Source organism: Mucor mucedo, assembly GCF_025094135.1.
Source record: "Mucor mucedo strain NRRL 3635 chromosome Unknown EV154scaffold_146, whole genome shotgun sequence".
NCBI classification, from domain to species: Eukaryota; Fungi; Mucoromycota; class Mucoromycetes; order Mucorales; family Mucoraceae; genus Mucor; species Mucor mucedo.
The window spans coordinates 29,952-42,788 of NW_026252430.1; the positions used below are offsets into that span (position 1 = coordinate 29,952).

A 12,837-nucleotide genomic window follows, 5' to 3' on the forward strand; every position below is an offset into this window, starting at 1 on the left:
ATTTTAGTACTTTTTTTTTTTTTTTTATTATTTTATTTGAAAACGGCTTCCTCTTCTTTTTATATATTTTCATACCTCTTTCCCCTTTTCTTTTATTCTTTTAAAATGTCTATGAACAAACAACAACTGGATGCATCGTGTCACGAGTGCAGCACAATTGTAGATGGCAGTGATAGTCTTAATGATGAATTATTACAGACAACATTTAAATGGATGTTCTGGTCACCACATCATCTTGTAAAGGATGATGTGTTCTTTGCACCTTCATCGCCTTCCTGTATTATTGATAATAACAGTTGGGTACCTACCCCTTGTTTGTCGCCCGTGACTTCCCCTTCCGACTTCTTGTACGACCGAGAACCATTATTTGATGGTATTGATTATTACTATGGTGGTGCTGAAGAAGATAAAACCGATCACTGTACCGATTCACCAGTAAATAACTCAATAATTATGCATCAAACACCTGATGATGATGATGATTGGTCAGCCTTATTTAACGGTGATAATTATGACTTTTTACCATTAACACCATCCTCTACTGAAGAAGAAGGCCAAGAAACATTATCAGAAGATGACGAAGAAGATCAAGAATATTTAGATGAATCTCCTCCTATACAGGTTATGAACGGGACTACAGAATCAAAACAACATAATCCCTTAAAAAGAACAATTGAAGAATCATCTTTATTATTTACACCTTCAAAAAAATCAAAATCTTCGACTGTCTTTGAAAATCTCACTAAATTGGGCATCGACTGGTGTAGATACTGTGGTACAACAGAAGGTGTTAATTGGAGGCCAGGCCCATGGGGTAAAAGAACATTATGCAAGTAAGTCTATATACCAATTAAGTCATTTACCATACCCTAATACCCTCTTACCTGTAGTAAACATGGTTGTGATTATAAAGGCTACGGTCTGGCTAGTAGGTTACCAAGACTGGATCTGTCTGCATTTGCTAAAGAAAGGCTACAAGATCGTCAAAGGCCAATAGTGCAGCAATTTTGTGTTATTTGTCAATCCCCTGAAAAGACGCTAGATAAACTGATCCCATGTCAAGGTGGCTGTTCTCGCGCATATCATCAATATTGCCACTCTATTAAAAATACTTCTTCGGCATGGTACTGTAGTACTCAATGTCAAGAAAACAAGTTAAAGAATAAGGTCGTTGTTGACCTGCCAAGAAAATACCTGCCTTTGATGCGTTTACAGCAACAAAAGCATCATTTATAACCCCCACCACCACCACCGCCATTTCATTTTTATATATTTTCTCTTGTTTATACGCACATACTATACATAAAAAAATAAATATATCTTCCGGTAATATAAGGGAATGCATATTCCAACTTATTTACTTTTAAACTAATACAAAAATAATAACAATACCTTTAAAGTAATCCTTTTATAAATTCGTCTTTTTTTTTCGTTTTTTTTCCCCCTTCCTCCTCTCTAGAAATGACCAAGTTCCGATCTGGAGTGATAGTTTTAATAGGTACTCATATATAATAACGTTGTAAACAACAGGTTTTTATTAACTCCAATCAATTAGCATCTTTATTTGCTTATGCTAATGTAGCAAGCGCTGTAGAAGAAGGTTTTTTACTCCCTAATTTTTTTTTTAAAGGGGTTTATATCTAATTTATTTATCCCAGGAACCATGCTTTTACCCGTATGGAATCATCCTACAGAAGTCATCGAAGGAGCTCCTGCACCCCAAGCTACTGCGTGTGCCAACCCTGGTCAGATCGCTGTTACTTATGTAAGTCTCCATCTAACCATATAAAAATAAAATTTCCTAAAAACAATACATAGAACGAGGGCCCAAGTGATGTAACAGCAAAAGTATTAAACGGTTTAAAAGCATCGCAAGCTAAAGCAAATTTCTTTGTCAATGCAACTTGGTAATTACTCTTTTTTTTTTTCGTTTGACTTCTGTATTTATAAACTTAACATAGGCTGTATACTCAACAATATGCCATGATATTACAGCGTGCATACAATGATGGCCATTTTATCGGGATGACCTATCGTTCTCCAGGTGATACTTCAGAAGGATTGACAGACGAGCAAATTAAAACTGATGTGACTAATACTGCCAAAATCATCGAAACACTTATTGGTGTCGCACCCAAATATATCCGTCTTCATTATTCACAGCCTGAAGATATTCGTTTAGAAAACATCATTCGTAACTTGGGCTATACGCTGGTTGCTTACAATTTGGACACAATGGATTATAATTACAAAGGAAACCCAGATGGTATTGCAGAGCTTTACAAGTCTGTTTTCGCCAAACAAATCGATACATATGATTCCAAGGGTTCTTTTATTTCCGTTCAATATGATATTCCCGATACTGGTTCTTATGAGGCAATTTACGATGTCGTTAAGACAATCAACGAAGCAGGTTATACCATGGTGCGTCTGGATGGATGTTTAAATGATAAATCGCCATATAAGGAGCATGCCAACTCGATGAAATTTATTAGCGATAAACATTCTTTAGGACAAGCAAACTATAAAGCAGGTCAAATCACACCAGAAAAGCCCGCCAGTACTTCATCTCCAGCCGTCAATGCTCAGGCTGTGGATGCGGCTACGTTAGAGGAAGAAGCTTTGTTGAAAAAAGTTTCAGGTTCAGTGATGAATTCCTTTGACTGGAGCACTCTTGTGATTGGCACCATTGCGATGCTTTGCACTTGGGCATTTTAAATAATAACAATAATAATAAAAAAACTTACCAGTCGTATTTAAATTTCGCATATTTTACATTTTCTTCTCCTAAACCCTAATTGTATTTAACATTGCCCTTTATCCTTTTAATTTTAAAACTCAAGTATGTGTAAAAAAAACAACAGTGCTGATCATTTGATAAAAAAAAAGTTTTTACTGGATGAAACACAAATAATAATTACAACCTAATGAGGACAAGCCAAAGCACCCATGGGATCATAGGCAGGTAAAACAGTAGGCTTTGTATCTAAGAGTGCTACCAACTTCTTGGGGATATCAGTCTTCTCAAGCACAATCTAAAATAAATACTGTTAATACGCTGAAAAGAAAAAAGAGGGAGGGGGGTTTTAGCTCACCTGATAAACGAAACTTGAAAACCAGTCATCAGACATTACCCAGAATCCCTTTTCACCATTTGACTCTGCACCCCATGAATTCTCCACACGCCAGCGTACAGGACGTCCTTCCTTATCAAGATGAACGCCGGTGAAAACCATGGCGTGAGTCATCAAACTTTCCTTGTACAATAATCTCTCTTCCTTTGTCAAGTTGAAATCAACATTAAATGCTAAACTGTAATCATAAATTTCCGTATCCATAGCACCAATCTTGTTATTACTGAATTGTCCAACATCACAGCCAAACCAGACGGGGTTACCAGATTTTAAAACATTCACGGCCAATTGTTTCTGGACTTCAGAAGTTGTGTTGACATAACGAATAGGCTTACCACCGACGACGTTACCAAGACGATCTACAGTGTAAAGTGCATTGATGGGATTACGAGGATCATTAATAAGCGACAAAGTTTCAGAAATCTACAATAACGTAATAGCATGAATATTTAAGTTTTTTTCTTCCCTCAATATTTACGCATGAAAAAAAAAACAAATATATACTTACAGGATATCCCACGACCTCACGGAAGAACTTTTTAGGAGTCAAATGATGGATTCCAATGTACTTTCCATTTTTATCAGTTGTCTCCCAATCGAATTGAGATGGGGGCTCACCAAGTGAGATGACCAAGATACGGTAAATGTCTTCCAGCATTTTTTCCTTGAGGAAACGTACGGCTTGTGCAGAAACACCTTGATCAATAGACTTGCGAATCTCGGCAGCAAATTCTCTCAATTTGACAGTGACTAACCAATTCAAACGACGAGAGTTTGAGCTAGAATAAGTCTCGGGGAAAGCGGATTTGGGTACAACACCATATTTCTCTACGATGTTTACCAACATATCATACTGTCCACCATCACTGACGGGATCAGTCAATAAATATTGAACAATACGGTCATCGATATCCTTATGAGCAAGATCAATCATATTTTCAAGGAACCAGTTAGACTTTTCAAGCTTATCATAAAAGAACAAGAAACTTTGAGACAACTCGAAATCATCTGCTAATTTGTATTTGCTAATTACAGCAAGACGCATGACATTTGTACCAGCAAAAAGCCAACAACGACCACTTGATTTTTGGTTTGTGGCGGAACCTTCCAAGTTTAACTTGATGTTAAAGATATGTTGATCATGTAAGGCAGAATTGGGGTTCAAGAGAACAGAGGTGGGATCACTACCAAAAATAGCGTTACGAGCCAACGCGTTCTTGGGATCTTGAGCAAAACTTTTAGAGTACTTGGCAAGGCTATCGGCAGATAATGTAGCTGGGAATCTAGCATTAAATTCTTCAGGGGAAAGATTTAATTGGCCGAGTTGGTCAGAAAGACGTGACATATCGCTCACACGCTTCTCTCCTTCTTTCTCGGCATAAAACACCTCTTCCTTTGATGATTGAGCTCCCATAATGATGTATTTATTGAATAAAGAAAAAGAAAAAGAAAAAAAAAAGTAAAAAAGAAAATAAAATTATACTTTTTTTGATTGGTGTTTTTGTTCCCTTATCGCATTTTTTAAAGTATGGTCATGAGTTGAGTTAAAACAAGGTCACATGGGAAACAGCGTTTGAATGATTGTCTATTGCGTTATTGATTACAGCAACAACAAAAATATATAATATGTACGGCATTTAAAACTTGTACAACATGATACGTAATTGAATTTCTATCAAAATTGTAATGGTGTCACTGTTCTTATCAAAACGCTTCCCTTGACCAGACTTTATTTATGGCAATTTATACCTCAAAAAAAAATATTCTGACCCCGAGCCTCCGGGTGTCATTCATAGTCTGGCTTGTATACCAACTGTGATTGAGACACAAATGTAACTATAATATATGCATGCAAATAACTCTAAGGGTAAATAACTATCTAGTTACATTTGAGCAGAAGACAACGGTATACTATATGATAACTACTTTATTTTTTATAGATAATGAAATGATGTTTATGTCAGTACTTGGTATGAAACAGCAATACGGGGGCTTGCTTGTAAACGAACCACTTTTTTTTTTAAAAAGGAAAAAAAAAAAATAAGCTTTGAAATTAAGTTTCTCGTGAGCTACGTGGGAACAGTGACCCTTATTTAGAAAAATAGGCTTGATCAGGCTACCAACAAGTCTGTACAGCGCTCACGGTACCAATTATCTATGATTGCTTGCTTTAAAAATGTTTGAAAGCTTCGCATTTTTTTTTTTTTTTTTTTTTGTAACTGAGACCCCTTAATGTAAAAACCTGATGGGCATTTCTAACGATTTGAGACCCCTCTATTTGTAATTGATACCTTTCGGGTTATTTAGCGTAGATTCAGGACGAAATTCTGGGGTCTTATAGATCGTATGGTGAAGCTAACTATCTTTCTTCTGTGCTTAACCTTGTTTTTTGTGCTTGCCTCACTTTGTAGCTTTTGTGCTTTTTTTTTAACCCTTCCCTTCAACTTATGGTGGATATCTAAAGATGATGGATAGTGTGTTTGGTGTATCTAGTGATTGCGCGTAATGTCTTGGGTGTTGGACGGTATCCTTGGTGTTGCAATTTGTGTTTGTACGCGATATTGGCATTCGTATCAGTCCGTGATATCCGGATATATATTCACTGTCAAACCAAGAATATGCCAATCTAAAAGTAATTTTTCAATACAATACTAATCTTTTTTGACAGTTAATCATGCAATTGGCCGCATTGAGGTTTTTATGTCATATCTTATGCCATTACTTGCCAGTACCAGTTTCAAAGTATGAAACGCCATTCAACTGTGAAAAGTGCGGTTGCACTTACCAAAGCAAATTTCTCTCTTTTTCTACCCTTTTATTCCTTCCAGATCTTTACTCTGCTATAATATATAAAATAATTTGTTTATTTCTCTTTTTTGAATTGAACAGCAATGTTGCTGATACCAACGGGCTCGCCAGACTAATACCCAAAGTTAGTATTCTCTTTTAACGACTAGATTTTCCTCCCAATCAGTTATACCTTTTCATCATATTCAGCCCATTCATCCTCACAAAGATCGATATCCTCAAAAACAGTGCCGGACTCTACACCTTTAGCGGTCCATGAATCCTAAGAACAAATAACTTCAATATTGCACAGCCCAAGAGGTTCTTATTACAACTTACTCTAGGTTGAAAATCAACCAACTCTAAACCACGACAATCAAACTGAGCAATTTGTTGGAATTTACCGTTTTGTTCAGCATCGTACTTTCTAATCTTGAAGGAAGGTTCGAATTCTATTCAACAAGTAGACAGTGTCAACATTACAATACACAGACTGTAAAAAAAAAAAACTTACGGGCAGTGAGATCACGCTTACAAAACTTACAACGCATTACCAAATTGGCAACACCTCTTGAGGAATTCATGTCATAGGTATCCTTTTTTTTATATGAATAAACAAGGAAGATAATCAATTGGTTATCTTCTTTTTACCTGTTGGTTGAAAGAGATCCAGGAATCATCTACTTCGTGACAACTTGTACATTCAATCTATGACTTGGAATGTAAGATGATTTGTGTTTTTTTAGTTCCAAGTTTTTCTTGTTACCTTGAAGTGCCACTCGTAATCCTCGACAGGAACAAGATCAGTCACGTTCTCGAGATCTGCCTTGATGTATAATCCTAATTTCTAGAGTGCAACCGAGTTAAAAGAGATAGAATGTAGTCTATTTAGTTTAAAACACGTACAACCATGATATTTTGCAAATTGAAAGAAAAGGACGAAAAAAGAGTTTTTCTTTGGGTTTTTGAAGCTTTCAAAAATCCAACCCCCGCGTCATGGATCAGAATTGCTTATCAACCCCCATCAGACAACGTTAAGAATAATTTAAAAGGAGAGAGTTTATAAATGAATAATGAAAGTAAGATTTTCTAGTATTTATATTAATGGTCTAATTTTATGATTTTATTTATCTAATGTAATAATGCAGAAGCAAGGCTTTTTTTTTTTCTAGAAGAAAATGAAGCAAAAGGTCGTTCATTTTAAAGAAGTATTAGATTACTGATAATAAAAGGGTGCAGTCAAGAGAGAAGGGGCAGCCATGTCAGTAGGCTGAGTTAGACACTCTGATGAATCAATCGTGGTAGTATAAAGGAACTGATGCTGTTGATCAAGTTCATAGAATTGGTTATCGAATAGATTGATATGAGATGGTACGGAATAAGAGGGGGTCACAGGTTGAACAAAGCCGTAATTTTCCCCGTAGACTTGTTGATAGTTGACTTCATTCTCGGGGTAATAGTAACCTGCAGAGTATGGACTGGAGGAAGCGGAATAGGCTGAGGGAACAGTTGATCCAGTTGCATACATCATATCATTAATAGGAGGATATAACAATCCTGTACTATAGTCGAAACAATTGTAAGATGGAACACTTAAAAGGTTTGCTGTCTGATAAATGTCAGTATCGCCTGAAGGGTAAGCAAGATAGATTTCTTCTTTCTGCTGTTCAACTACTGGCTGCTGTTCGACTACTGGCTGCTGTTCGACTACTGGCTCCATTTTCAACTTCTGTTCATTGCCTACTTTTTTTGGCTGGATATCCAAAAGACACTCTGTGTTGTCGATATCCGCGACTTTTCCATCATGATAGAGCGAGAAAAGCTGATGCTTGTTTTGATAATCGCGAGCTGTGAATTCGTTTTCAGGGCGTTTTTTGTAGGGTCTCGTTTTCAAAGTCTTCTTTTGAGGACGATACTTGTAATTAGGGTATCTTTTTTGATGATGATGAAATAGGTTAGTTTTTATGTTTTTTAAATTAAAAACGTCTGATCTTACTGTTCCAAGTGTTTGATTTTGGCAATAGCTGCCTTGACGCGGTAAGGTTCCTTTTTGTCATCAGGAATATCTCTCCACCATTTAGCAACAATTTTTGAAATGTCACGATGATTTGCGCCAGGACATTGGGAGAGGATTTCTCGCTGCTTTTCGACACGAAATGTCATGAAACAGTTCATTGGGCGAGGTATTTTGGCAGCTGTAGGTGAATTCGTCATTATTATTAGAGTTAAAGGAATGTATATAAAAAGAAATGAGTGTATAAAAGCTGGTTTAAAAAAGAGGAAAGAAATGAATGATAAAAAAAAAAAAAAAAAATCTGTCATTTACGGTTCCTTCTTTTTATACAAGAAAAAAAGAAAGTATTCGTTATGGTCTATTGATGAGTGTTTTTCCAATCTGATTTTGATTATTCTTTTTCACTGGGAGTCACTGACATTTGTAATAAAAAGTGATGGGTTCATTTTTTTATCCCTGCATGAATTTTCCCTCTTCACTAATCATGCGCATGAAATTCAATACAAGCACAAAGAAAGACGAGAATAAATTTCTTCAGTATGCTATTTTTACCTTCTCTGCAATATCATTTATTAGTTAATATAATAAAACATTAATTGCAATTTGTTAATCCTTCACTCGAGTTTTAAAATACGTAGGATTTCAAGAAGTAAGCTTATTTTGACATGATAGTAAATGCAAGAGCTTATTTTCAACACAGAAGTGGCTAATATTCATTTTTCTTCCAGGCACAACCAGTTAAAAAAACAGATTTCATTATGTTGCCACCACTTTTTTTTAAGTTTTTGACAACTTGTTTCATTCACGGGTAGATGTCTGTGTTACAAGAAATGTTACGCGAGACATCATCATCTCTCTCTCTTCTATTCCGTTGTTCCTCTCTCTCTCTCTCTCTCTCTCTCTCTTTCATTTACTCTTTTTATTTGTTTCCTTGTTTTAAATCTGATATTCGTTGTTGCTCAAATATTTATTTGTTTATACAAAGATGTGCAATATCTAAGAAAATCAAGCGTTACTATAATGTCTATACACTGATTGTTTTTTAAAATGAGAAAAAATATGTAAACACACGAGTTTAAGGGACAAAAAATAGAGACAACACTGCATGTTTGGTAGCTATGACATAATCAATATAGTTTTTATTTTTCTCATCCCCCATCTCTCTCTCTCTCTCTCTCTCTCGAGAAGAGTAAAGCATATTTACATATCTTTTTTTTTTTAAAGATCAGCGTGACCATGTTTTAGAGTTAAAATAGTCACTTAAATTTTTTTTTTTTTTTTTATCGGGGACAAACCCCCGGGGGGTGTGTGCTAGGGGCGAGGGTATAAATACAGTGTTTTTGACATTAATAGTTATTTTCATCTTGTTTATCACCGAAAAAAATAAAGAAAAGGTAAATATTAAATGTGAAAATAAACATGACAAAGAAAAGAAGAGCAAAAGGAGAGAATGATGATCATTGTCCGAATTATATTCATTCCTGAATTACCATTATGTTGCCCTAAAAAGACATTAAGTTTTCAGCCTTGTCTGACTCCTTTTGTGAAAAAAAAAAATTCTTCTTTTTTCTGTCGTGTTAATTTTGCTAAGGCTGAATCATTTTTAACATGTTTCAACTTTACTGTTGAGAAAAAGAAAGAATAATATCACTAAACTATTTTATTATTTTATAGAACTTTCGCCTCTGGTCTTTGTTCTTTCTCTTTTTAATTTTTGGAGGTGACAAGAAACCATTTTTTAATTGAAATGGTAAGTTTAAATTATTTCTATCCGTATCTTTCAGTGATATATAAAAAGTGTGTCGGATTTGGGGATGATAAAACCGACGGGCGGACAGACTCGAGCCTGTACAGCTCATTTATAGAATGTTGATTGTCTTTGTATCTGAAATTCGATACACTTCTTATTTTGATCTGATTTATTTACGGATTCTCTTTTTAAAAAAACGCCCTTTTTATTAATTACTTTTGTATCATTTAGGTTTTCTTTTGTATATATTTAAAACAATAAAAAAAAAATTTTCAAAAAAAAAAAAAAAAAAAAACTGTCTTATTTTAAATTAATTTGCTCATGCTTGTCAGAAAAATGTTCTTTATTCCAACGTCTGAGGGAGGGAAATATCGATAAAATTCTATAAATGTTCCATAACTTTCTTGTTGCAAGAGAACTGCACGGTGATACATAAGATATATTGGGATTGTCCAAAATATATGGGCGTAATTTACAATCCAGCAACTCACGTTGTCCTCTATAAACCTGATTGTACGTTTTCTCGAGATACGTCGAAATTAGCATAAGCATAACTAATTGGAAATGATTTCCAATTTATTTAATGATAGGCCGAAATTAGGAATTCCATTAATTCTTACTACTCTTTTAAAGCTCTCAAAGATTTGATGTTGTTTGGGACCAAACATTCGGTGACTGGGGGGAAGCATAGTATGTTTATAAATGGCTTAATATTTTTTATTGTTTAAAACAGACTACTACCCCAAGGTTGTAATTGCTGATGTTTGGGTGTAGCAGTGTTAAAAGGATTATGACTCGCGCCTGCCATGGGTGCTGCTACCATGATGGTCGAGGGCTGCTGCTGTTGTTGTTGTGGTGATGCTGATGTTGGACTCATAGCAAATGGGTTATTAGTGACATTTTGCATGGGAGTATTTCCCATAGACTGAAATTGTCCGCTGTTATTGAAATAAGGTAATGTAGGCGTTGAAGTGCTCATCTGTGGCATTGTATTGGATCGGAAGGGATTTGCCGTGCCAGTCTGTTGTTGAGGCAGCATACTTGAAGTGGATTGTTGAGGCAGCATGCTTGAGGTGGATTGTTGAGGCATCATGCTAGGCATGGATTGTTGAGGCATCATGCTAGGCATGGATTGTTGTTGAGGTAAGATACTAGACAATGATTGTTGTTGTTGTTGTTGTTGAGGTATCATCATCATATTACTGTTATCGTTCGTTCGAAAAGGATTGTGGCCTGTGGGTTGTGCCATGATGGGTGTGAACATGGGTTGTTGTTGAATCACTGGGTTATAAAAGATATTAACCTTTTCATTTTCGAGACTGGTAAAGAAATCAAGTAATTCCTTTGGCTGCTGCTGCTGTTGCTGTTGCAATTGTTGTTGTTGTTGCGGCTGTTGTTGATTGGGTGTGAAATTCGCGCTTGGTTGGGCAGTGGCTATAAAAGGATTAGAACCCCATGAAAGGCCAAAATAAACTATATTTACCAAAATTGGAAGGAGCTTGTTCTTGAGGTTTTTTGGGTTCGACTTTGGAGGCATCATCGAGATATTCCTGAAGGGCAGCTGCTAATGATAAGGGAGCCTATTATAATGATAATTAGAAAAAGAAAAAAAGAAAGGGAATAAGAAGAGTGGGAGGTACTTGCGTGTTTCACAGAGGGAATGGAAATGTTTAATTCGTGTTGAAGTCTTCTGGCACGGTCCAAAAAGGAGATGGTATCCTCTGTTTGTTTAGCAAAACGTTTATAAATATCGAGACTAGTTCTAGCATCTGTTTTATCCATGGCGAAATAATGTTCCAAAATATTAACGATGGATTCGTTAATTACTTGAAATAACACTAATAAATCCTCTACCAATAATCGAAATGCGTATAAGCTGATATTATTATCCACATCATCCAATATAAACTATAATATTTATTTTTCCTTTCTTTTTTTAGTTTTGTTGTTGTTGTTGATAATGTATATACACAATAAGAACTTACGTTGCATTTCAATAGTGAGCCAATTTGCTTTTGAAGTACAATGGTCTCTTTCAACAAACCATCCTTGACAGATAAATGTCGTAATCTGCCCTCTTTACTGCCCATGGTGTTTTTTACGTAATCGTAACGAAGATGACGGTACGCAATGACTTTTTGCTCTAAATAGGCTGTATATAAATAGATATTCTGGATATGAACCACACCTAATAACAGAATATTATTAAAAAAAATGGGTTGTCTGGCTTTTTTTTTTGCTGTTACCCGAAGATTTCTCCCTTAATTTACTGGTATCCAAAGCAGAAGGTTTTGTCTCGACATAAGCTATTGTTTTGTCACCATCTCCCAGTCTCATTAAGGTGTGAATGGTGATGAGGACTTTAAAGATGATCTTTTTTTTTTGTATTTGTATAAAATGAGAGTCGGGTTATATAAAGAGAAAATTAAAGACTTACGATCCAAGAGTTTTCTCGAAGTCTTTTATCCAAGAGGTCAATGATACTTGCAGCGTTACCAGGACTTTGAAACGTTAAACTAGTCAACGCTATACAGCTTTTTCTATGAGTACTTGATATCGTTTATATTCTGTAAACTCACTTTGTAAATGCTTTTGTTTCGGTGGATTGTAGTCAAGACGAGTTGCTTTTCGAACGGCTGTTTCCATTATTGTTATTATTGTGTGTGTATATATATATGTGTATGTAAGAGAAGAAAGGGAATAAAGGGTAAACAAGGGAGGTTGGTTTAATTGAGTTCTATTTTCAGTCTCAGAAAAAAAAATGCCTGAAAGGTTTCTTAAAAAAGAAAATAATCCGGGGTCCGGCCAGAATATGAACTGTGCACAGTTCCATTTGGGCGATCTCTTTCATGAGAGTGTGAGGAGTGCTATGGGATACAGTCAAACTTAATGCTGTTTGCCCTAAAAGAAGAATTATATAAATGTCGGATTTCCAAAATTGATTGGCTAAAATCACTTTATTGTCTAAATACATAAAATTGGTCATTTATATATTTGGCATTAGAAATTAAATTGGCGCGAGAGACATGTCTGGGGGGACAATCACTCGGAAAATTGAGTCACCGGATCAACCGGACCAACCGACGTAGCCAGACTGGCTTGTTGGTATTTATTTGATAAGTCATACCTTTTAAACGAAATGATGTTAGTAT

At 35.5% G+C, this 12,837-nt stretch overlaps 7 protein-coding genes across 7 annotated transcripts; 2 read left to right on the forward strand and 5 right to left on the reverse strand.

Moving 5' to 3' along the window:
* Window positions 1-35: 35 nt before the first annotated feature.
* Window positions 36-1,380, forward strand: EV154DRAFT_525930 (uncharacterized protein). The gene is made up of 2 exons (XM_051603341.1): window positions 36-833; window positions 891-1,380. Exons 1-2 carry the CDS (start codon window positions 106-108, stop codon window positions 1,234-1,236), a joined length of 1,074 nt encoding a protein of 357 aa, XP_051452408.1. The 5' UTR covers window positions 36-105; the 3' UTR covers window positions 1,237-1,380.
* A 71-nt stretch (window positions 1,381-1,451) lies between these two features.
* EV154DRAFT_65893 (uncharacterized protein) lies at window positions 1,452-3,018 on the forward strand. Its single transcript, XM_051607718.1, has 5 exons — window positions 1,452-1,498; window positions 1,556-1,600; window positions 1,659-1,765; window positions 1,819-1,907; window positions 1,962-3,018. Exons 1-5 carry the CDS (start codon window positions 1,462-1,464, stop codon window positions 2,716-2,718), a joined length of 1,035 nt encoding a protein of 344 aa, XP_051452409.1. The 5' UTR covers window positions 1,452-1,461; the 3' UTR covers window positions 2,719-3,018.
* Window positions 2,871-4,628, reverse strand: EV154DRAFT_525936 (peptidase C1B, bleomycin hydrolase). The gene is made up of 3 exons (XM_051603342.1): window positions 3,643-4,628; window positions 3,096-3,557; window positions 2,871-3,035 (listed from the first exon to the last, which is right to left on the reverse strand). The coding sequence occupies exons 1-3, from the start codon at window positions 4,546-4,548 to the stop codon at window positions 2,925-2,927; spliced, it is 1,479 nt and encodes a 492-aa protein (XP_051452410.1). The 5' UTR covers window positions 4,549-4,628; the 3' UTR covers window positions 2,871-2,924.
* Window positions 4,629-5,997: 1,369 nt separating this feature from the next.
* EV154DRAFT_486485 (uncharacterized protein) lies at window positions 5,998-6,833 on the reverse strand (the record flags this gene model as incomplete). The annotated part of the gene is made up of 7 exons (XM_051598854.1): window positions 5,998-6,054; window positions 6,115-6,204; window positions 6,261-6,373; window positions 6,436-6,517; window positions 6,573-6,629; window positions 6,688-6,768; window positions 6,828-6,833. The coding sequence occupies 7 exons, from the start codon at window positions 6,831-6,833 to the stop codon at window positions 5,998-6,000; spliced, it is 486 nt and encodes a 161-aa protein (XP_051452411.1).
* A 952-nt stretch (window positions 6,834-7,785) lies between these two features.
* On the reverse strand, window positions 7,786-8,135 carry EV154DRAFT_429763 (high mobility group box domain-containing protein; the record flags this gene model as incomplete). Its single annotated transcript, XM_051596488.1, has 2 exons — window positions 7,786-7,852; window positions 7,918-8,135. Coding segments are annotated over 2 exons (285 nt in total), but the record flags the coding sequence as incomplete, so codon positions are not given.
* A 1,903-nt stretch (window positions 8,136-10,038) lies between these two features.
* Window positions 10,039-12,668, reverse strand: EV154DRAFT_555714 (ANTH domain-containing protein). Its single transcript, XM_051605292.1, has 6 exons — window positions 12,265-12,668; window positions 12,123-12,211; window positions 11,932-12,058; window positions 11,671-11,873; window positions 11,326-11,593; window positions 10,039-11,158 (listed from the first exon to the last, which is right to left on the reverse strand). The coding sequence occupies exons 1-6, from the start codon at window positions 12,329-12,331 to the stop codon at window positions 10,410-10,412; spliced, it is 1,503 nt and encodes a 500-aa protein (XP_051452413.1). The 5' UTR covers window positions 12,332-12,668; the 3' UTR covers window positions 10,039-10,409.
* EV154DRAFT_525945 (uncharacterized protein) lies at window positions 12,189-12,668 on the reverse strand. Its single transcript, XM_051603343.1, has one exon. The coding sequence runs from the start codon at window positions 12,657-12,659 to the stop codon at window positions 12,435-12,437; it is 225 nt and encodes a 74-aa protein (XP_051452414.1). The 5' UTR covers window positions 12,660-12,668; the 3' UTR covers window positions 12,189-12,434.
* Window positions 12,669-12,837: the final 169 nt, after the last annotated feature.